The sequence below is a fragment of the Dryas octopetala genome, chromosome 3 (genome assembly GCF_963921425.1).
Source record: "Dryas octopetala chromosome 3, drDryOcto1.1, whole genome shotgun sequence".
NCBI classification, from domain to species: domain Eukaryota; kingdom Viridiplantae; phylum Streptophyta; class Magnoliopsida; order Rosales; family Rosaceae; genus Dryas; species Dryas octopetala.
In genome coordinates, this window is record NC_141368.1 from 16,443,173 (window position 1) to 16,465,763 (window position 22,591).

At 34.5% G+C, this 22,591-nt stretch overlaps 1 protein-coding gene and 2 pseudogenes across 1 annotated transcript; 2 read left to right on the forward strand and 1 right to left on the reverse strand.

Annotated features, from left to right (window-relative positions):
• Window positions 1-1,633: 1,633 nt before the first annotated feature.
• On the reverse strand, window positions 1,634-9,381 carry LOC147291382 (uncharacterized; annotated as a pseudogene).
• Window positions 9,382-11,151: 1,770 nt separating this feature from the next.
• Window positions 11,152-13,966, forward strand: LOC147291383 (uncharacterized; annotated as a pseudogene).
• Window positions 13,967-17,780: 3,814 nt separating this feature from the next.
• LOC147291384 (protein SMAX1-LIKE 3-like) lies at window positions 17,781-20,677 on the forward strand. The gene is made up of 3 exons (XM_086238401.1): window positions 17,781-19,018; window positions 19,141-19,297; window positions 19,595-20,677. Exons 1-3 carry the CDS (start codon window positions 17,796-17,798, stop codon window positions 20,675-20,677), a joined length of 2,463 nt encoding a protein of 820 aa, XP_086094527.1. The 5' UTR covers window positions 17,781-17,795.
• The last annotated feature ends 1,914 nt before the right edge of the window (window positions 20,678-22,591 follow it).

The window sequence follows — 22,591 nt, forward strand, 5'->3', positions numbered from 1 at the left end:
AAATTACTTCATCCAAACACACTGTAAATGTTCAGTTTTTTTTGTTAGCACACCCACTTCGACTTGGGTTAGATGAAGAAAACATCTCAAAGAGATTTTAATCCCCATTCATCAAAAGTTCAAATAGAGAGAGAGATCTTACATTAAATCATTTTTTATTTTTTCATTATTTGAATCGCAGATGAATATTTAGGTTTAAGAAAGAGGTGTTGCAGATGACTAGATAAGGAAAGAAATGAGTGGGCAATGTCAAATAAGGAAGGAGACCGTGTTTGCCATCCGAAAAGGGAAAAAGAAAACTCAAAATTATTGTAAATCGTTGGATGATATAATGGACACATGACGCTTTATAATTAAAAGTTCAGATAGGTTAGGAGATTAATTAGCTTAGGAGAGGATTCGGATCCGGTCAGGATACCTATATTATCACGATATATATTATAAAGGCTTATTCATACCATTGCCCCCTGTAAGATACACTTTTTTTCACTTTGCCCCCTGAAACTTAAATTCTCTTAGTTTGCCACCTGAACTTCAAACAATTGTTGCAAAAAATCCTATACCATCAATTCTGTCAATTTTTCTGTTAAAAAAGCTAATGTGGCACCTATATGACATGGGTGGAACCCTTTTCTAGTTATGTAACATCCATGCAGACACTAAAAATTATAAAAAATATGATTATATGAGTAGGGGACGTTGCAAATTTCGAGCTTAATGTCAATTTTTTATAATTTTTAGTGTCTGTATGGATGTTACATAACTAGAAAAGGGTCCCACCTATGCTATATAGGTGTCACGTCATCTTTTTTAACGGAAAAATTGACAGAGTTGACGTCATAGGGTTTTTTGCAACAACTGTTTGAAGTTCAGGTGGCAAACTGAGAGGATTTAAGTTTCAGGAGGCAAAGTGAAAAAAAGTGTATCTTACAGGGGGCAATGGTATGAATAAGCCTATTATAAACTTCATACTAAATATTTTGAAATCCAAATTTTATTTTATTCAGAATGAATTAATAAAACAAAACTTTCTTAAAACAACACATTTATTTATTTTTTTATGACAACTCTAAATATCAAAAATCTTTTTTCGAACAATGTACTTGAGAAACCATACACTTCTATTGACAAAAAAAAAAAAAAAAAAAAGGATTTCTGTTGAATTGAGAGTTATACAGTATACACCATTCGAAGCAAAATCTTAGGAGGTGTGTGCACATGGAAGCAAAAATCCTTTTACGAAATTACTAATGATCAAATGTAGCCTTTAATTTATTATTGGCCATAAAGAAATGTATGCCTTTTATTTGATCAACTGATAGTTATAGACCATCCAAGCAATGATCTTAGGAGATGTATGCACGTAGAAGGTAGCAAACACCACCCTGTTAAGAGTTGTTGAGAAGAAAGGCAAAAGAAGGTTTTATTATATAAAAAATAATTCAAGTCCGATAGTAGAATGTCTAAATTAAAAAATACAGAATTTTTGTGTAACTAACCAAAAAATACAAATTGAAGTTGCATTTTATTATAGGATCTAAGTACATACATTGTCTTTTCAATATTACAACCTTAAAGAGTATAGTAGCAAACCAAATATAGACTTCACCTAAGTTTAGGAATTTAGTACAATTTACCATTTGACTTTCTTATCAAATATTCCTGATCCATAAGTAGAAATGACAATCTCAACAAGGAAGGGAAATTGCAACAATATATATGAATGAGGTAACTGGAACACTAGCAAGCAAGATGACTGGAATAACAATCCATGATCTTTCATGCAGCATTATAAAAAGGGCCGAAGAAAAGGCAATCATCATGGTGGCAATGGAGAAAAAAAGAGTGACAAGGCCAAATATCAATTTTGTGGGCAAGGATTTTACAAAAATCGTCTTCTGCATAACGTGATGTGAGGATTCCCAAGAATATCATTACGGAAGTTATGGAAGTAAAGAGTGATAGAGCATCTGAAACTATAAAAGCCATAAATACCATTTGATCTAAGAATATGCATGGGAACACCTGTATCTCCATTATTTCCACCAGGAACTGTGAATGCTGCAGCAAACATGATGGTAACAATGAGAGCACCTAAAACTGTGCAAGAAGTTGCTGTTTCTTTCATTGACTTTTCTCCCTCCTTCAGCAGTTCTCTGTGGTTCTTGGTAAATAGTTCACGTGCTGTCATACCATCTATCGAATTTTTAAATTCACGAACTCTAGCAGGTACCATACTCTCAACCTCCTACATTTCATTGAACAAAACGTTTTAAGGTATGATCGATCGTGAATATCACTATGAAATAACTGTTTGTCTTCAGAAACTCAACCCATTAATTTGAGCTACTTTTGTATCAGAAATTAAATACAATACCTTATGCTTTCCTGTTTATTTATATATTCTTCCCATTTATTGTCAAGCGAATCTTCATATATAGTTTTGAAGGTTAATTTGGAATGAATGAGTGTGTTATGTTCATTTTTCTTTAAGAAAACCTCGACCATATAAGATTTAGTTTCAATTAAAACAGAAAGAAGCATTTATTTTTTGGTTGAGTAGTTCGTAAATAATTATAAATCTACCTTTTGTTTGTTAGATTGGAAGGTATTGACTATTTTAATATATCAAAATCCTAATATACATTTTTTCAGTTTTTTTCACACCATTTGGGCTAGCCCAAAGGCTCACTTGCTGGCCCTCGTGATTTAATGAAGATGTAATATTGCAACGAATTGGAAAAATTGGGTAATAAGACATTGCAAAATTTTAAGTATAGAATATTAAATTGAAATTTTGAGTAGACTTGAGGTACTAACTAAAACTAACCCAATTTTTTACTCAAAAATTTTCACTTTACATCTTAGATAAAAAAGAAATCTGCACATTTGCCACCCAGACTATAAGAGGTGTGTGCATTTATCACCCAAACAAAATTTTTTTACGTACTATTTACCATCCAGACTTTGCTCCGTGTAGCAATGTCACACCTCCGTCACATTCTGTCAATTCTTCCATTATATTATAAGGGTATTTTCATAAAATTACATACCAGGGTTTTAAAAAACTTTTTTTTCATAAAAATATTTATTTAAAACTTAAAGAAAATTAAGAAAAACTAAAATTTTCTTCTTCTTTTTTAAGTTTTAAGTTTCATCTTTAATTAGATTTGAGTAATATTTTTATTTAAGAAAAAACAACTAGTGGATAAAAAAATGAATTTTTTAATTTTATACAAGGGTAAAATAGGGATTTTGTTATAATTTAACATAAAATGTCACGAAGGTGAGACATTGCTACATGGAGAAAACAGTAGTGCTACATATACCACATTTTTATACCATAATTTCATACCACCTTATGTGGCAACTTACATGACATTCATACATTGGATACTAAAAAATAAAAAATAAAAACCCAAAAAGGAAAAGAAAAACTTTGCCCAATAAAGTAATGACACGTTAGATGGTATAAAAATGTGGTATAAGAATGTGGTAAGTATAGCATTATTCTGGAGAAACGTCTATATGGCAATTAGTAAAAAAAATTTGTTTGGGTGGTAAATGCACACACTACAAGAAAAATATATTTGGGCGACGAACCTATATTCGTCGCCCAAAGTAATTTTGGGCGACGAACAAGAACATTTGTCGCTCAATGTTATACAGATTTGGGCGACGAACACCATATTCCTCGCCTAAAACTACTTTGGGCGACGAAATGATTTCGTTGTCTCAACCCACGCGCAAAAATATTAATTGACCAATGCATTAGGCGAGGAATATACATGTTCCTCGCCCAAAGCAACTTTGGGCGAGGAAAATGTATATTTGTCGCCCAAACCTACTTTGGGAGACAACAAATTGCGTCACCCAAAGGTATTTTGGGCGAGGAAAATACACATTCCTCACCCAAAGTACTTTGGGTGAGAAAAAATATTTCGTCGCCCAAATAACTTTGGGCGAGGAAAATGTTCGTCGCCCAAAGGGTCATTCCCTTTTTTTTTTTGGTACAATTATATGTATGTTATTCATACAATGCGATCGTGTTTCCAACGATCCGAACCGTTCAATTTTTAATTCCTCATTGAAAGATCAACGTTGCAAAAAATTAGGATTATTGGAGATGTAAAAGTTATGTAACGGTGCTCGAATGTATGAACGATCAATAATTTGCTAATACTAATCGATGGAGTAGATAAATTCCGATTTGGGTGATTTTTTGCAGGAATGATGTTTGAGTATAAACGAATAAAATGAACGGCTCCGATCGTTGAAATTACATTGTAGTCTTCACAATTGTTGAATCGACAAAGTTTCAACGAAAAAACTATAGAATTATACTCTTCAAGTGTATTTGTATGTAGAAGATTACTTTTGTATTGTGTTTTTAACGATCTGAACCGATCATTTCTTAGTGACCCACTCAAAGATCATCCATGCAAAAAATTATCTCAATTGGAGATGTAGAAGTTAGGTTTGGCATTTAGGGTGTATAGACGATCTTGATTCTTATAATAATAATCGAACGGGTAGATGAACTCCGATTGAGCCGATTTTTTGCAGGGTTGATCTTTGAGTATGAACGTATATGATGAATGGATCTGATCGTGATAATCACGTTGTGGTCTTCACAATTATTGAAGCTACAAGGTTTTAACGAAAGAGTTAATAGAATTTTATTCTTCAAGTGTAAAAATCGTTCATTTATATGTACAACCTCATATGTCGATTGTGTTTTCAATGATCCGAACTGTTCATTTATTAGTTTCTCACTCAAAGATTATTCTTGCAGAAAATTAGGTCAATTGGAGATGTAGAAGTTTGGTATCGGTGGTTGAACTTATGAACAATCGTGAATTTTCTAATACTAATCGAAGGAGGAGATGAATTCCGATTTAGCCGATTTTTTGCAGGGATGATCTTCCAGTATAAATGAATAAGATGAACGGTTCCGATCATTGAAATCATATTGTAGTCTTCACAAACTGTTGAATTGCCAAAATTTCTACTAAAAAGTTAATAGAATTATACTCTTCAAGTGTATTTATATGTAGAAGCTCAAATTTCTATTATGTTTTTAACGATCCGAACCGATCATTGGCTAGTCCCCCACTCAAAGATCATCCATACAAAAAATTGTCTCAATCGGAGAAGTAGAAGTTAGGTTTAGCATTTAGTGTGTATGAAAGATCATGGTTTTTATAATCATAATCGAATGGCTAGATGAACTCTAATTGAGCCGAATTTTTACAGGGATGATCTTTGCGTATGAACATAGATGATGAACGACTGTGATTGTTGTAATGACGTTATTGTCTTCACAATTATTGAATCGACAAAGTTTGAACGAAATAGTTAATAGAATTTTATTATTTAAGTGTAAAATCCACTAATTTATATGTAGAACCTTATATGTCGATTGTGTTTTTAACGATCCGAACCGTTCATTTATTAGTTTTCCACTCAAAGATCATTCCTCTAAAAAATTAGGTCAATTGGAGATCTAGAAGTTTGGTATTAGAGCTCGAATGTATCCCAATCAATGATTCAATCAAGTTTGAGGAAGATAGTTAATCCCACCATGTGAGTTTATATGCAACTTCTTATATGGATTAATTTTGTTGTGTTTCATAATTAAACATATATAAAGAAAAGTAACTTATAAGGTCATAGAGAGAGAGAGAGAGAGAGAGAGAGAGAGATTCTGACCTTGAACCATTGTAATTCTCTTTGCATTTGCAAAGCTGCACCTTTAATTGCTGTAGAAGGGGACAAATTTGCTGCTGCATGTAGCATAGTATTATTCAAGTTATCGAGATAGTTTCTTGTTGGCTTTTAATTTCTCTTCTCAGGGAGTCCATATATAAGGCTATAAACCTTTTCTTGACGATACTCAACTGCACAATGGAAGATGGTCCTGCCTTTCGTATCCATGCTTTTCCTAAGGGTTGGTCTTGCTTCACATATATGTTTAATAAACCCAACATGCCCTTCTTTAACAGCTTCGAAGATTGATGGTGTTATGATATCTCGTCTTGACAAGTTTGTCACTTTGCAAATCAAACCTATCAATTCATGAACTCGATCGTGGGTCCGTTTCATGTCATATATGCGATTGAATATTCCTAGTTTGACAATGAAACAATATAAAATTAAAAATGGTTTCAAAGAATATTTGATGATTAAGATAAAAGTGAGAAGAAAAAAACAACCATGTGAATGTGACATACCCAGAAGTTCAAGGAGATGAGGGATAATAAGATTAATACCATGAAAAAAATGTGTGAAATTGAAAAAATTGAAAGTTCAAAAATCTATTTAGGTATGATGTGGAATTTGTAAGGATTGTTTTAAAGTTTGGATTGAGGTTAGGAGTGAGATCGACCTTGGGGTCTTGGTTTGGTTTCCGAGGTTCAAAGTCCAGTGTTGGTGAATGGGTCTGAGTCTAGGTCCCAATCCTTGAATTGGTCCGTTGCTAATTGAGGTTCAGACTTTTTATATAAATTTTAGATATGGAATATATTGGATTTATATGTTAGCATATATATTTGAGGCTGCCCTTTGGTTTGATTTTTACTGAACTGACTGACTACCGACCGAATTTTTTTGGTTTGGTATACCGATTTTTACAATTCGAAAATCGGAAATCCGAAACCGAAAATATCCGAAAAAAGTTGGTTTGGTTTTGGTAAAAACCGAAAAAAGTTGGTAAACCGACCGATTACCGAAAGAAACCGAATCGATTATTACCGAAAAAACCAAAATATATACCGAAAAAACTGAAACAATTACCGAAATTTAGTTATATATGCTTATATAATACTATTATGTTAGTGGTACAATAAATATTAAACTACTAATATCTTAAACAACTATAAAAAAATATAATTGTATAATGTTATCATATTAATATTATCAAAAATGTGAGTTAAGATATAGAGTCATTTTCTAATTAAGTAAATGTTATTATTTTTAGGAAAATAAAAATCTCATCTTTAGGTAAATAATGCATATATATGTATATATATATATACACTCATATTTATCGGTATATATACATACTAAAATAATAGGATATGTACTAATACATATTATTAAACTAATTATACTAATATATATTATTACTAGGGTAAAATACTAGTACTATACTAAACTACCAATACTACTCGTGTAAATATATATTCATCAAACATTATATTTTATGCATCATATTTGATTAAATTTTAATTTATATTAGTATATAATAATTAGTATTATTATAATTAAACTGAAAATGAACCGAAGATATACCGAAAATGAACCGAAGTAAATCGGAAATGAATCGAAAATATCCCATACAAAAATTACCGAAATCGAACCGAAAACTGAAATTTACCAAAAATTACCGAACCAAAAAATACCGAAACCGAAAAATACCGAAATCGAAAAATACCGAATTTTTTGGTTTTGGTTTGGTAAGCCCCAATACCGATCCGAACCGACCGATGGACAGCCCTAATATTTCCCTGCTTATTGAGCAGTGGTGGCACACAATATTGTTTATTTGTTATTCTCACTTTTCTTAAATTATTTCTAAGAACCGAATCAAAGAATGGGAGAATAACGGTAACTGTGGAATAGTAGTACTAAGTCTAGCCGGGATAGTTGTATAGTTTATACTCGACTACAAACCCGAAGCAAAGTATATTTTGAATAGAGTGTCTGCATGGTAGGTTGTATATTTCTGGCTACAGTTTCCATGTTATGCTAGAGTTATGAGTTCATCTTTTGGAATGGTAATGAAAGTCTTGTACTATTTTGAAAGAATGGGATATGATCAAAGTATTTCGGTTGGCCACTTTAACGGTCTCATTTTTATTGCTTTAAACTAATTTACTATATTTTGGCCAAAAAAAAAAAACTAATTTACTATTTGTTACTCCAAAAAAAAAAAAGAAGCAAAAGCATTTGAAAAAATGAGTTCAATTTTTACTAGTTAGCTAAATGAGTTCAACTTTAGACAAACAACATACCTGAGCAAATGAGATCCCTTCGATTATCATCTTGGTCATTTTCTCGCTTTTCAACATCTATATAGAGATATCATTGCATAAGAAATATCATTTTCTTGCTTTTCAACATCTATAGAGATATCATTAAAATTGTTTTATGAACCCTGCTTGTCAACCATCGCATAAGAAAACTAGGTTCGCAAGCAGCATTATGTTAACCCTGCTTGTCAATTGTTACTAGTTGGCTAAAACCAAGTGGAACTTTGGACAAACAACATACCTGAGCAATTGAGACCTCTTTTATTATCATCTTGGCCATTTTCTAGCTTTTCAATATCTATAGAGGTATCATTAATGGTGGAAGGAGTCGACTTTTTTCTACTGTCGATAGTAGAAGTAGGTTGTATGCGCCATATAACTATTAAGAAAGAACATAAACCCAATTAATCCATTAAACTATATGTTTGAAGTCAGATTTTTTTTTTAATATCTAGAGAAATGGGAATGTAATACTAACCCTTATAAATCCATCGTTCGCAGAATGTAAGTTGGCTTTCATTCAAATATCCAGAACGCATTCCAGCCAATACATGTAAAGGAGCTTGCCCACTATAATTCAGAGTAGTGGTCAAGTTTGGCCAACGTTGAATTAAAATCCTCGCAAGAACTAAAGTATAGTGAAAGATGAATTAAGAAGGAATTAAAGAGATATTAATAAAGGCACTAGTGATGAGTGATTAATTATATATACATAGGGATTTTCTCTAAAGAGAACATCGCAAAATTTGCGAACGCCGATACAGAGCTGATATGGGATAGACAGTGTGTTGACACAGATGATGTACTGCAGCAAGTTTTAGAATTTTGTGTCGACACACTGTCTACCCATGTTAGACTCTCTAGAAAAAGACTATATATATATATATATATATATTTGAAAGTCTTACCAAAGTCTTTGGCAAAAACACACTGGGTAATAAGCTCAGCGCCATCCTTAGTCCCGTTGAGATCTTCATCTGGAGTAACACGGTAGAGATACTGAGCCATTTGAGAATAGCCCAGCGAATAAGCGAGGAGAAGTGGAGTTATATTGTTTGAACGATCACGAGGGCGGATGGCAAGTAATTTCTTGTTCTTTTCAACCATCCATTGAACCATTTTGGTGATTCCTGTATAAATGGCATCCTTAAAAGCTGTCACCATAAGCGTTATTTAATTCCAAATCTTCCTCTGTCATCAATCCCACCAACTCTTTCACAATATGCTCATGCTTATTTCTGACTGCTACGTGAAGAGCTGTCCTTCTGGATGGTGGAGGTCTTACTCTTACTAACGTGGGATTTTCTTTGACCAAAACTTTTGCAACATCCCATTTACCACTCTCCATATGCTCAAAGAAAGTTCGATAGTGGTTCAAGTCGCTGTAATCAGTACTGTCGGATCCTTGGATAGAAAAACAAAAATTATCACTGTAAAATATTTTTTTATATATAAAATTAACTATACAAACACATTTTGGAAAACCCATTTTGTAAGAAATATGTTTCTTTAATATTTAGTACTCTTCTCAAAATATGTTTTTAGTTCTTATCTTTAATATTTATCGATGGAAAAAAGGATTTGCCCAAAAAAAAATCGATGAAATAAAGGAAGAAATTTTTTGATAACTATTTAAATAGAATACCCAAAGGCAAATTTGAGTTTCCTTTTTTTATTAATTTTTTATAGGAAAATAAAACTACAACAAAAACCCTGGACTGCAACACAATAAGGGCCGGTCTTGAGAATAACGGGGCCCTGTGTGAAAATATAAATTGGGCGCTTTATTAAATACTTAAAAACAATCTATTTTTCTTGTGATCTTTTTGGAAATATATATACCGCCATAATGAAACAAATCCTATAACACGTTACCATCACTTATATTGAGCCTATTCATTTATATATTACTTGAATACATTGAGCCTATTGCATAACAAAAGAGTCGATGGTCTTAATTAAGTTGGCTCCTTAGTTCTCTATATTACGTGTATCATGATCGAAAACTAAAAAAGTTCGAAAAAATAATAATAGAATGCATCTAACATGCATGAAGTATATAAAAAAAAGGCTCAAGTTCAAAATTAACCACCAACTATTGGGTGTATTTCAATTAGGTCCATGAACAATAAAATCTTTTAAATGTGTCCATGAACTAATATTTAAATTGAAACTTTAACTTCTGTTAAATAGACTGTTAGGGCTGAGGTTAAATGCCATCTTGGCAAATTATGACTAGGCATATAATTAATGACATGGCATCAGCTCAGCATGTCTTCCCGCCCAATATTTGATTGTCGATCTACCTCCTGACATAGGTTTAAATGGAACCCTAGATTTAAAATCCAAACATACACTTTACTCCAGTAGAGAGAGATCGAAACACTTCACTCTCTACACTTAACTCTCTTCATCTATCCAAGTAATCTCAAAAAAGTCTGCAATTCGAATCTTCAAAAGAGATAAGGGAGGTCCGTGCATCCGGTGTGATGACTTGGGTTACGCGTGGTGGACGCGATGGACCCCCAATTTACAGTAAGTTTTATTCCTTTTTATGACACATATGTCAGATATGACATGGGTATGGGTATGGGTTTAGGTTTTCTTGCCAAATGTTTTTATTTTAGAGATGTAGTTTGGTTGTTTTTGTTTGTGGATTGTGTATTTTATTGAAGTGGGTTTGTCCGTTAGTGGCTAGTGGCTACATAAAGTAAAAAGATTCTGTTTGTTTGGTATGAAATTAATTGTGGGTGTTGGTGTTGTGCGTTTTCATTAATAATAGTATTGTTTGTGTGAAAAGCTTGTTTGATAATAGTAAAAAGCTTGTATGTACTTGAGATTCCAGACCAATGATGTAAAGTGGTCCACAAATTGTAAACTAATTTCTAGAATTAAGCCAAAATTATTGTTTGTGTGAAAAGCTTATTTTTTATTTTTGAAAATATTATTTTCGAAAGTATGATAGGAAACTTTAGTTAATGGAAAGGGTTCTTTATTTTTGGTCTAACAAGAATCATTTTGTTTAGGCTCCATCATTTGTCTAATAATAGTGGTGTTCTCCAAAATTAATCCAAAATTATTGTGTGTTGCAGGAGATCGTGATTTGTTCTCCATCAGAATGTTACATGGTGGTCAAATGGGGAACATTGAATATGTGAATGGTAGTGTTGCCTACTTTGACTTTTGTGATAAGCACAAAATTTCCTTAATCGAGATTCATGCTATGGTGCATTTTTTAGGATATGAGAATCAGACCATTACATACTGGTATAGGCTACAATGTCAAGGTATTAGTGGTGCATTAACCATGATTAAGACTGAACAAGATGTGTTCGATATGTGTGCACTTGTGGATAACAATGTGTATGAGATAGAAATTATCTTAGAGCATAATATGGTACAACATGTGGTGAATGTAAACAATCAATATGGGTCTTCTAACAATGGGGTTGATCAGTGTGTTGGAGTTAATGATCAAACCATTGAGTTTGTGAATCAACCTTATCTAGTTTCTGAGGCAGCTACTCATGTGGAGTTTGATGATTTTAGTGGGCCTATTCATGCTGCAGAGGATGACACAATTGATGATGAAGGTTATAAAGAAAGTGACTCAAGTGAGGGGGATGACACAATTGATTGTGATGTTGTGGATAGTGAATGGGAAATGAATGAAGATGACCAAGACTTTGAGGCTAATGTTGACTATGAATCAGAGTGGGCTGGTTCAAACTCTAGGCCTAGTGTTGATTATATTCACGAGGAAGAAGTACCACAGATTGAGTTTAAGGATGATGACGGTGATATGTTCTCTGATGAAGATTGTCGAAGTGCGCATGACTCTAATGATGATGACAATAGAGACCAAGTTCACTACCCAGAATTCAACCCTTATACAGACATGAAGAATCCCCAATTCAAGTTAGGCATGTTGTTTAGTGACTGCATTGTATTTAGAAGAGCTGTGAAGCAGTATGCCATCATTAATGGGAAGAATATTACATTCTGGAAAAGTGAAAAGTATCGGTTGGGATGTTATTGTGATGGGGAGGAGGGTCAAGACGGTATCTGCCCATGGGAGACGTATGTGTCAAGGAAGAACAAGGTCAACAACACTTTACAAATTAAAGTGTTTAAGCCAGAGCATATGTGCTCAAGGATTCATAAGAACAAAAATGCTACAGCAGAGTGGTTGGTCAGAATGTTTATTGATAGGGTTCAGTCTGACCCAAACATACCTCTTAAATCCATTATAGATGCTGCATCCAGTGAGTTTAACGTTGGAGTATCAAGGACAAAAGCATATAGAGCAAAGATGAAGGCACTTGAACTAATCCAAGGAAGCCAAAGAGAACAATATGGACTGTTGTGGGACTATTGTGGGGAATTGAGAAAAACAAATCCTGGAACTACTTGTAAGATTTTGAGTGATGGAGCTAGGTTCCAAAGAATGTATGTGTGTTTGGGGGCTTGCAAGAATGGCTTTAAGGAAGGTTGTAGACCAATCATTGGTCTAGATGGATGTCATTTGAATGGGGTTTGTGGGGGGCAGTTACTTACAGCTGTGGGGATAGATGCTAACAATGAGACTTGGGTAGTGGCTTATGTAGTAGTTGAGATGGAAAATAAGGACTCATGGACTTGGTTCCTTGAGTTGTTGGTGGCTGACTTGGACATTGAGAATCATTTTGGGTGGACCTTCATTTCAAATAAACAGAAGGGACTTCCAGGTGCCTTTGAGGCTACGATCCCTAACAGTGAGCACAGGTTTTGTACTAGACACTTGTTCACAAATTTTAGTAAAGCACACAAGGGAAAGACTTTGAGTGACTTATTATGGAAAGCTGCCAAGTCCACTACAGTACAACATTTTGGGAGAGCTATGGAAGAGCTAAGGGTTTTGGATGACAAAGCTTGGAAATGGCTTGCTGAGAAACCACCATCACAGTGGTCAAGGTCACACTTCACAACACATGTGAAGTGTGACATATATGATAATGAACAACTTGTGTGAGGCTTTTAACCAAAACATCCTCCAGGCTAGGGATAAGCCAATTATCACGATGCTAGAAATGATTAGATGCTTGTTGATGAGGAGGATCATGCTAAGGAGGGAGAAGATGAAGAAATGGCCTCATGCAGTCTGCCCTAAAATTTTCCATAAGCTACAAGACAGAAAAGTGGAGGCTGCAGGATTGACAGCCATGTGGTCTGGAGGACCCCGGTTTCAGATTAATGGTGGTTATGGAGAGCAATATAAGGTGGACTTGGATTTACATACTTGTGGATGCAGAAAGTGGGACCTATCAGGTATTCCATGCAAACATGCCATTACAGCCATACATTACAAAGAAGGTAAGCCGGTCGAGGAGTACGTTGATACATGGAATCTAAAGAAGACTTATATGAAGAGTTATGACAACTTGGTTTTGCCAATGAATGGTCAATCAATGTGGGAGAGATCTAGATTCACTCCATTGCAGCCTCCATCATACACAAGACAACCAGGAAGGCTAAGAAAGTTGAGGAAGAAAGGCCCTGAGGAGACCATAGACAAGACCAACAAGACCAGACTTGGGAAAAAGGGAGTAGTCATGACTTGTAAAAATTGCGGGAAGAGTGGACATAATACCAGGACATGCCATAGGAATTTGCCCCCAAAGCCAACAGGAAAGAGGGGAAGACCAAAAAAGGTGGTTCAACAAACATCCCAAGTGCAGCAGAAAGGTCACCATGTAGTGACTCAGGTAATTTCACATCATGTCATAACTATATATATATATATATATATACATGTTTTTATTACATTTAGCAAACAATCAAAACTATTATTCATGCAGGGAAGCCATACCTCTACTGCACCTTTAGGGATATCAAATTCTACTTCTACTCAAAGGGCATTAACCTCTACGTACTGCAACCCCACCTACCTATAAGGACTTTTTGCGCAAGAATAAGAGAGGCCCCAAGACTAGATATCAGGTAAACCACTTATTTAATAGATATTAAAAAATGAGTAGAAGAAAAAAAATTCCAACAAGAAATATTATAATGCCAAGGCAATTTTGTGGCATTACGATCTTATAGTAATATAGTTCATGATCAACCGTTTTTGTTCTATATCATTTGGAAATTATAGCTTTTATTTCAATCTCTAGATGAGAAGTCTGCCATTTTTAGTGTTTCTACATGTGGAAGTGCAAATGAATATCTTTGATTAATAGTATGGAAAGATTTAGTTCATCTTTGATTTTGATTAATTAGTCTTGACCTAAGAATCTACATTTGTGGCAGGTAAGAGCTACGTCATCTTCACATGTCAGAAATGAAGGGGATGAAGCTTAGAGACTCCACATGTGGTTTTGATGGATGACAATGTGTTGTGAACTTGCTAAGGATTTTGTGAAAGCTGCAATTATTATTTTGTGAATTAATTGGCACTAGAAATTGTGTTCCTGATTTAATTTGTGTTAGCTTTGGACTATATTTTGTATGTGATTTGGACACAAGTGTTAGGTATGATGCTGATGTGATAGGGTTCGTTAAGCATTAACCTCCAAGATTTAGGCAATATATATTATTGTTCAACTACTTTTCCTAATTGTCAAGAATTACTTATTCTAAATTTTGCTTATAGATTATAATTCACAATTTATTTGCACATAAAATATACAGTTTATTTGAAAAAGTGTGAATGACAAAAGGTGGAGTGAGTGTCATAAGAGACGAAGAGAGAATAGAGAGACAAAGAAGATGCAAGTAGGTTTGCACATAGATACCATTGCAAATAAGGAAATTAATGGTTATCTTTGCGTATATAGCATTATACAATACAAATATTTACTGAAATCAATATTGAAGACGAAGACATTATACCAAAGATTGCATTATCCCAAACTATTACAAAATACAAAACTACAGATTCACCATTTTTACAAAATACATACCCCATTCAAACCTAAAAAAGCATGATACTTTCCATGGTTGATTACACAAAATAGAGGGGTTAAAATGCATCAACTTTCTAAAATTCAAGCTCCAGACATAAGCAAAAAGTCATTTAAAGTACGAAGCAGCCATAATTGCACATATAATCTGTTGTTGTCTGGTTGCTCTCTTCAGGTTAGCCTCCAAGTTACCCACCCTCCTCAACAGCTTAGGAATCCCCATAACAAAGAGAAAGATCACACCAAACAAAACAGGCACAACCTCCAACTTTCTGCAAATCAAACAACCCACCACTCAAAATCACACTCTTTTATCAATCTCTGCACATAAACATGATCCCCATAACCACCAACTTAATTTCTCAAGGAGAATTAACCAAATAACCCAAAACCCAAATTCAAAGAAAAATGCAGATATTTCGAAATCCACTTACCCCATAGTCTAGGCAGCCAAAAAATCTTCTATCAGGATTTGCATTAACCCAAGAAACATCTCTTAGCACAACAACAAGTCAGGGTCACCATTTCCGCCACGAACAAAAAGAAGAAGTAGAAGGCTAGGCGCTGGGGTTTTGAATTTTTTTGAATGTTGGGGATAATGGTCGTGACTTGTGGCTGATAAGAGATCTAGGAATCTATAGAGGCAGATGGACATGTGTCTGATATTGGGGGGGGGAAGAGATGCTGAGCTGGCGCCACGTCATTAATTATGCCTAGTCATAATTTGCCATGATGGCGTTTAATCCCAGACCTAACAGTCCATTTAACAGAAGTTAAATTTTCAATTTAGATATTAGTTTATGGATATATTTGAAAAAATTTATTGTTCATGGACCCAATTGAAATACACCCAATAGTTGATGGGTAATTTTGAACTTGAGCCTAATACATAAATAATTACAAATATACCTTTTTAATTTTTTTTTGTTAGATTGGAAGGTCTTGAATCTTTAACCCAAAAGCTCAATATATTATAAACTAACCATAAACCTCTGCATGCGGTGATACAGACGGACTAATTGATTGTTTCTTTGTGGACTCTAGCCAAGGCGGTATCTGTTAGATTGTTTTATTATGCATACAAAAAGTACTAACCTTGAGAAGCCATTAATGATATGCGACAATAGCAAAGATCTTCCTCTCTCTCTCTCTACACATCTTTATGCACTCCTAATATGGGGTAGGTTTTGTGCTTTTTTGTTGTGTATGAGAGGGGGACCTAAGCCTTATATTTATAGGTGAAAGCCTTAAGATTTCTTACCCATAAAGAAAACCATAAAACTTATCATTATCACCTCCACAATCCATAACCTAATAGGATTAATATTCCTTATTAATTAGTACTGTACTTCACTTTTAAGAAACCGGATAACCAAATAAAACTTCCGTTCTTGTATTTTAATTAATTAGGACTCCTAAATAGATGTAAGCTCAAATCAGGTCCTTACAGTATCTACTAGGAATGAATACATTCGCTACGTTTATCGAGTTGCGTTTATCAGTACAGATATTTGGTCTTTATGTGATAGGTCGCACGTCAGGTATGTTTTTTGAACATTGACACACAAATCGGATTTTGCGAAAATTGTGTGAGCATGCAATCGGTTTTACTTACTGATTATTGGTATTGATATATTGTTTTGTGGTGCATTGTTTTCCACTAGCTTTAGGTATATATATTTATACACATATATATTCTCTTTTCAGGACGTCCGTTCTTTAATTAATGAACGAACATGAGTATTTCTATGACATTTTGTCATTTTTTACAGGGTTCAACATGTTAGGGTATATGATTCTATATTTTAGGGTATAAAATTATTGTTCGAGATTATACTTTAGATTTTAACTCTCGAGTTTAATTTGGACGGTAGCCCAAAACTTAGGAGTTAAAACCTAAATTCTAATTGAGAAACGGAAACTCAAAATCATGAGAGTTAAAACTAAGGAATATGTCTCGATTGATGATTTATACTCTAAATAATTAAATCCTGCCAAGTTTAAGATCAAATGGTGAAAATAAAAGCCACAAAACACATACGTCCGTTCTTTAACTAAAGAACGGACGTCCTGCATAAAGAATTTTTGTATATTTATATATATATATTAAATATTTTCCTTATTATTTTTAAACCTAACATGGGAATTCCTTAAGTGAAAGCAATGAACATATGCGATGCTTAACCCAATTGTATTATGTGAATGCAGATAGTTCGATGATTGACGATCTAGACTGAGATCGTGAGGGTGTGACACTTACTTCTTGTTAGCTCTAACATTTGATAATCTGGTTTAGTTCATTTCTTTTAAGGCTGGTGGACATCTTCTCAGCCTATCGTCTTACTTGGTGATTAGTCATTAGCCCAATTTGTTGTATTACTTTGTTAATGGCTCAATCACTCTACACATGGGTTGCTTATTTTGTATATATCTTAGGCTGGCTTCTAAACATCTCGTTTATGTGTGTATGTTCCACAAGGTTATATTCACAGACTCTTAACCCTAGCGGGTTGGTTTATTTATCAAAAGTATTTTGATGTTTATTTCAAATGTTTTGATCATTTTCGCTGTGTATATATTTAAATTCTCTTATTCAACCCAATTTCCCTCACTGACAAGAAAGGAACAAAAGTACTCCCATACCAATAATATATATTGATCTCATACACACTATCCAGTCTCCTCAAGCACAATACAAACCAGCACAATTTATCATGCAAGTGAAACCCTCTAACACTATTCTTACAGTCCATCCTTATACACAAAACTGCTGGTAGCGAGAAGAAAACAAAGAATATATAAATCAACAATATTAAAGATGAGAGCTGGAATTTGCATAGTGCAGCAGGCTCTAACATCTGAGGCTGCAACCATGGTGAAGCAATCCGTTAGCCTTGCCCGACGACGAGGCCATGCTCAAGTCACTCCTCTCCACGTGGCGAGCGCTATGCTGGCTTCCCCCACCGGAGTTCTGAAAAGGGCCTGCCTTCAATGCCACTCTCACCCCCTCCAGTGCAAGGCTCTTGAGCTTTGTTTCAATGTAGCCCTCAACCATCTCCCAGCAGCCGCTTCCACGTCACCACTCTCATTCTCTCCTCATCATCATCATCACCACCAATATTCCAATGACGTTGTCCCGTGCTTCTCCAATGCCTTGGTTGCAGCCTTCAAGCGCGCTCAGGCTCACCAGCGGCGTGGCTCCATTGAGAACCAGCAGCAGCCTATTTTAGCCTTGAAGATAGAGTTACAACAGCTTATAATCTCTATCTTAGATGACCCAAGTGTCAGCAGAGTCATGAGAGAGGCGGGTTTTTCGAGTCCCCAAGTGAAAAGCAGGGTGGAACAAGCTGTTTCTTTGGAGATCATTTCTTCCAATTCTCATCAAAGTCCTACCCTTCAGTCCAAGGATCAACTGATTGGTACTACTCGTGTGCCGTCTCAACCTCCACCATCTTCGATCAAACACTTGGATCAAAGTTATAGGCAAGAAGATGTAATGAGTGTATTGAAAGAAATATTTAAGAAAAAAAGAAACACTGTTATTGTGGGAGAGAGTGTGGGAACAGCTGAAGGTGTAGCAAGGGAAGTGATGGAGAAGTACAACTTTGAGAGACAAGTGCAGTTTATAAGCCTTCCTCTCTACTCTTTGAGGAACATCTCCAAGGAGGAGGTTGAACACAAGCTTGTGGAGCTCAGGGGCCTCACCAAAAGCTACATAGCTAGAGGGAGTACTAATATTGTCTTGTATTTGGGTGATCTGATGTGGGTTTCTGAGATTTGGTCAAATTATGCTGACCATCATGATCATGATCAGAAAAGAAACTGCTACACTAGTCATTTGGAGCAAATAACCATGGAGCTTAAGAGATTGGTGTGCAGAAATTTTGGGGATGAGGAAGGAAGATTGTCTCTTTTGGGAGTTGCCACTTTCCAGACTTTCATGAGATGCAAAACTGGCCAACCTTCTCTACAGTCAATTTGGGATCTTCATCCCATAACAGTCCCAGTTGGAAGCCTGAGCTTAAGTCTAAACTTTGACAGGTACTATTTTTTATTTATAGTATTGAAGTTCTTCCAATTATTTTTGACAATGACAAAATTATAATTAAAACAAGTGGTTAATATTAGTTATTTTGTGGTTGTTTGTATTTTCTTTTAATTAGCTATGATCTGAAAGCTGAGATGAGTACAATGGCTGCACCCAAAGATGGGTCTGATCAGTTTTCCAGAACCACTTCCACTATCTCAAGCAGCTTGCCCTTGTGGCTCCAAAAGTACAGGGAAGAGAAAACAAGCATCATCAGTAACACTGATTATAAGGTAAATTTCTATACATATATTATATTTTATTTTTTTATCAACTCTTCACTAACACAATATTAGTGAGTAACAAATGTTTTTTCATATAGAGTAAATCTTTCATATAACGGGTATATATTATATATTAGGTGTCTATACGTCTATCTTTCTCATTAGTCATCATGCCACGTGATGAGAGATAGACACAAGAGATTTATTTATTTTTTCTTTCATACAATCCAATAGAATTTTGGTAATTTAAATACAAATATTAATATTCTCTTAATTTGTGCAATTTATCTGTTTAATTTCAAGCAGGAATGTGTACAAGTCAGCAATATCTGCAAGAAATGGAATGATTCACTTGGCACTTCAACCCAGAAACACCCCCACAATCCAGAGAAACTCTTATTCAATTCCTGTTCAAAATCTCCTTCTTTTGAACCCAAGCAGTCACCAAAAGAATACCAATTCTGGGACTTTGAAGAGATTAATGATGATGACTGTGCTGAAAATGTAAGCATGTTCATGCCTGCAGACAGAAATGAACCTAAACCAGACCTTTTATCGAATCCCAACTCCAGTCCTAATTCGGCTTCTTCAAGCGAGGTGATGGAAGACACAGACGATGGCGCCTTCAAAGACTTCAACGCCGAAAACTTCAAACTTCTATGTGAAGAAATGGAAAAGAAGGTTCCATGGCAGAAAGTGATCCTTCCCGAAATCGCCACAGCCATCCTTCAGTGCCGGTCTGGAACGAGCAAGAGAAAAGGAAACTTGAAATTGCATGATCATGAGAAGGACAAAGAAGAAAGTTGGCTCTTCTTTCTAGGATCTGATTCCGAAGCCAAAGAGAAGATTGCAAGGGTGGTAGCTAAACTTGTTTTTGGCTCTCAGATTAGCAACTTTGTCTCGATTGGTCTGAGCAGCTTTAATAATAATTCTTCTTCAACTGAAGAATGTTCCAGAAACAAAAGGGCGAGAAACGAGTTGGGTTGCAGCTATGTCCACCGTTTTGGCGAAGCAGTGAACGAAAATCCTCACCGAGTGTTCTTCATGGAAGATCTGGAACAAGTTGATAACTGTTCCCAAAAGGGTATCAAGCAAGCAATTGAAAGCGGAAGAGTAACGCTTGCAGATGGTGAAACTAGTGCTCTTCTTAAGGATGCCATTGTCATTTTCAGTTGTGAAAGCTTCAGTGCTTCTCCTACAAGAAGCCAAAGATCTGATGAAGTAGTGATCAATAAAGAGAAAGATGCTGTTCATGACTTGGAGGAGAGAGGCCCATGTGGGTCACTGGATTTGAATATTGCCATGGAAGGTGATAATGGAGATGATGATCATTCAGACAATATTGGTATATTGGAATCTGTGGATAGGCAGATTATCTTCAAAATATAAGAATTTTAACGGGGAATCAATTGAACAGATCATTCACTAATGAATTTTCTGATATCGATCTCTCTCTCAACTGTTTTTTTTTTTTTTTTTTTTTCAAATTAATGATTTGTGGGGACGTAAAGAAAATGATAATTAACTTAATAGGGGAAAGAAGTAGCTAGGTTAATTTTTATAAGCAATTTTCAAGATTGGAAGCTAGCTAGGATTTTGTTATGTAGACAAAGATGTGTACGTATACTAATATTGTTTTTTCTTTTCCTTCATCTTGTTATGTGTAACACGTGCGCCGTACTTCAATCAATGGATTATCCTTGTGGTTTTCTGTTTTAATTTAAGAACCATTTGGCATATATAATCTTAAGAACAATGGTTGGCTCCATCCCGAGATGGAGAGTCCATTTCATATCACAAAATTATGTTCTTTTATGTCTTTTTATTCCAAATAAATTTAAAATAAATTTATACATTGAATAAAAAGATAAAAAATGACATAGTTAATAATCTTAGTTTCTTCAACACATTGTTGTAGTGAAGTTGGCCCATGTTGTGAATCGTGATAACTGATATACAATAATAATAAAAAATGCTCTAAAGCTATATGGTTAACAAATTAATACAAAACTTGTCACCCTTTTTGAACCCACCATTCGATATAATCTCATTTGATTATAATATATAACAACTATTTATATGTTGTTATCGTCTATTTATTTGATAATAGTTAGATAACTAAATACTTTATGATTTGGTTGATTTTTTACAATGATGATATTTGAAGAGTGGTAGGTCCAAAAAATAGTTAATTTCGTTTTAACTTGCAAACTAATTAACTTTAGAGCACTCCTATACAATAACAACTTTTTTTCTTTCTCACAACATTTGTAGTAATAATTTGCTCCATGCACGTTGTGTGGTCTTCAGTCAAACATTATTATTACTTTGGATGAATTCTCAAGTATAGGTCGTTTTTCACTTTGGTACCCGATGTTCATAACGTTTCAATCTGAAATATAAAGTTTATGAAAATTGCAATGTGCCTATTTCGTTAACTTTTATATTAATTTTGACTGCATATAGTATGTGTGAGATTCATTTACACTAATGTGTACAATAAATTTAGGCCACGTGGACAAATAAATAAACCAAATAAACAAAAAAAAATTAGAAAAAAGCACGTGGTGTAAATTCACTATACACATCAATGTAAATGAATCTCACACATGCTATATGCAATTAAAATTAACTAAAAAAGCTAACAGAAGGAGCACATTGCAATTTTTAGAAACTTTAAGTTTTACATACGTTTTAAACATCAAGTACCAAAATAAAAAACGACCATTACTTGATCAAGAGTGCAAAGTGTAATTCATCCTATTACTTTATTAGTAATTACCAATTCGATCCTTTCATTGAAGTTCTCTTTTATTGCTCTCATCCCAATGGCTTAAAGGTTCTTTAATTACAAAGAACATATTTCAACATATGATCGATCTTAGAAGTACATCATCGATCTAGAGATCATTACAATCGGAAAAAGGGAAAATAGAAAAGCGAATAAGGGAAGAAAAAGCATGAAGCCACTAATTGTGTATTCTTTCTAGGCGTCACTTGTGGTCTAAAATATTCAAATAAACATACTTTTTAAAGCTTTTGCACCTTTTCTATTTAATTGCAACTCTCTGTCTCACCAAAGACCATCTTCTACCAATAGTACTTTTTTTGTTTTTCTGAAAAAGAAAAAGACAATCTTCTACCCATCAAAGTGTGGATTAATTGAGAGAGAGAGAGAGAGAGAGAGAGATTTGCAAAAAGATTGGCATGGAGACAAAGTTTCCACAGCTTGAGCTTTTGTAGTCTCTTTAGGGAAAGAAAAGCAAGCAACGGCTGTTTTCCTTAGGCCACAGCCTTTATTAG

What these genes read in the sequence shown, in the direction of transcription:
- LOC147291384 (XM_086238401.1), top strand. Translation starts at nt 17,796, where the DNA reads ATGAGAGCTGGAATTTGCATAGTGCAGCAGGCTCTAACATCTGAGGCT. An exon ending in TTAAGTCTAAACTTTGACAG is followed by an intron (nt 19,019 to 19,140) that starts GTACTATTTTTT and finishes TCTTTTAATTAG; the next exon opens with CTATGATCTGAAAGCTGAGA. An exon ending in TCAGTAACACTGATTATAAG is followed by an intron (nt 19,298 to 19,594) that starts GTAAATTTCTAT and finishes AATTTCAAGCAG; the next exon opens with GAATGTGTACAAGTCAGCAA.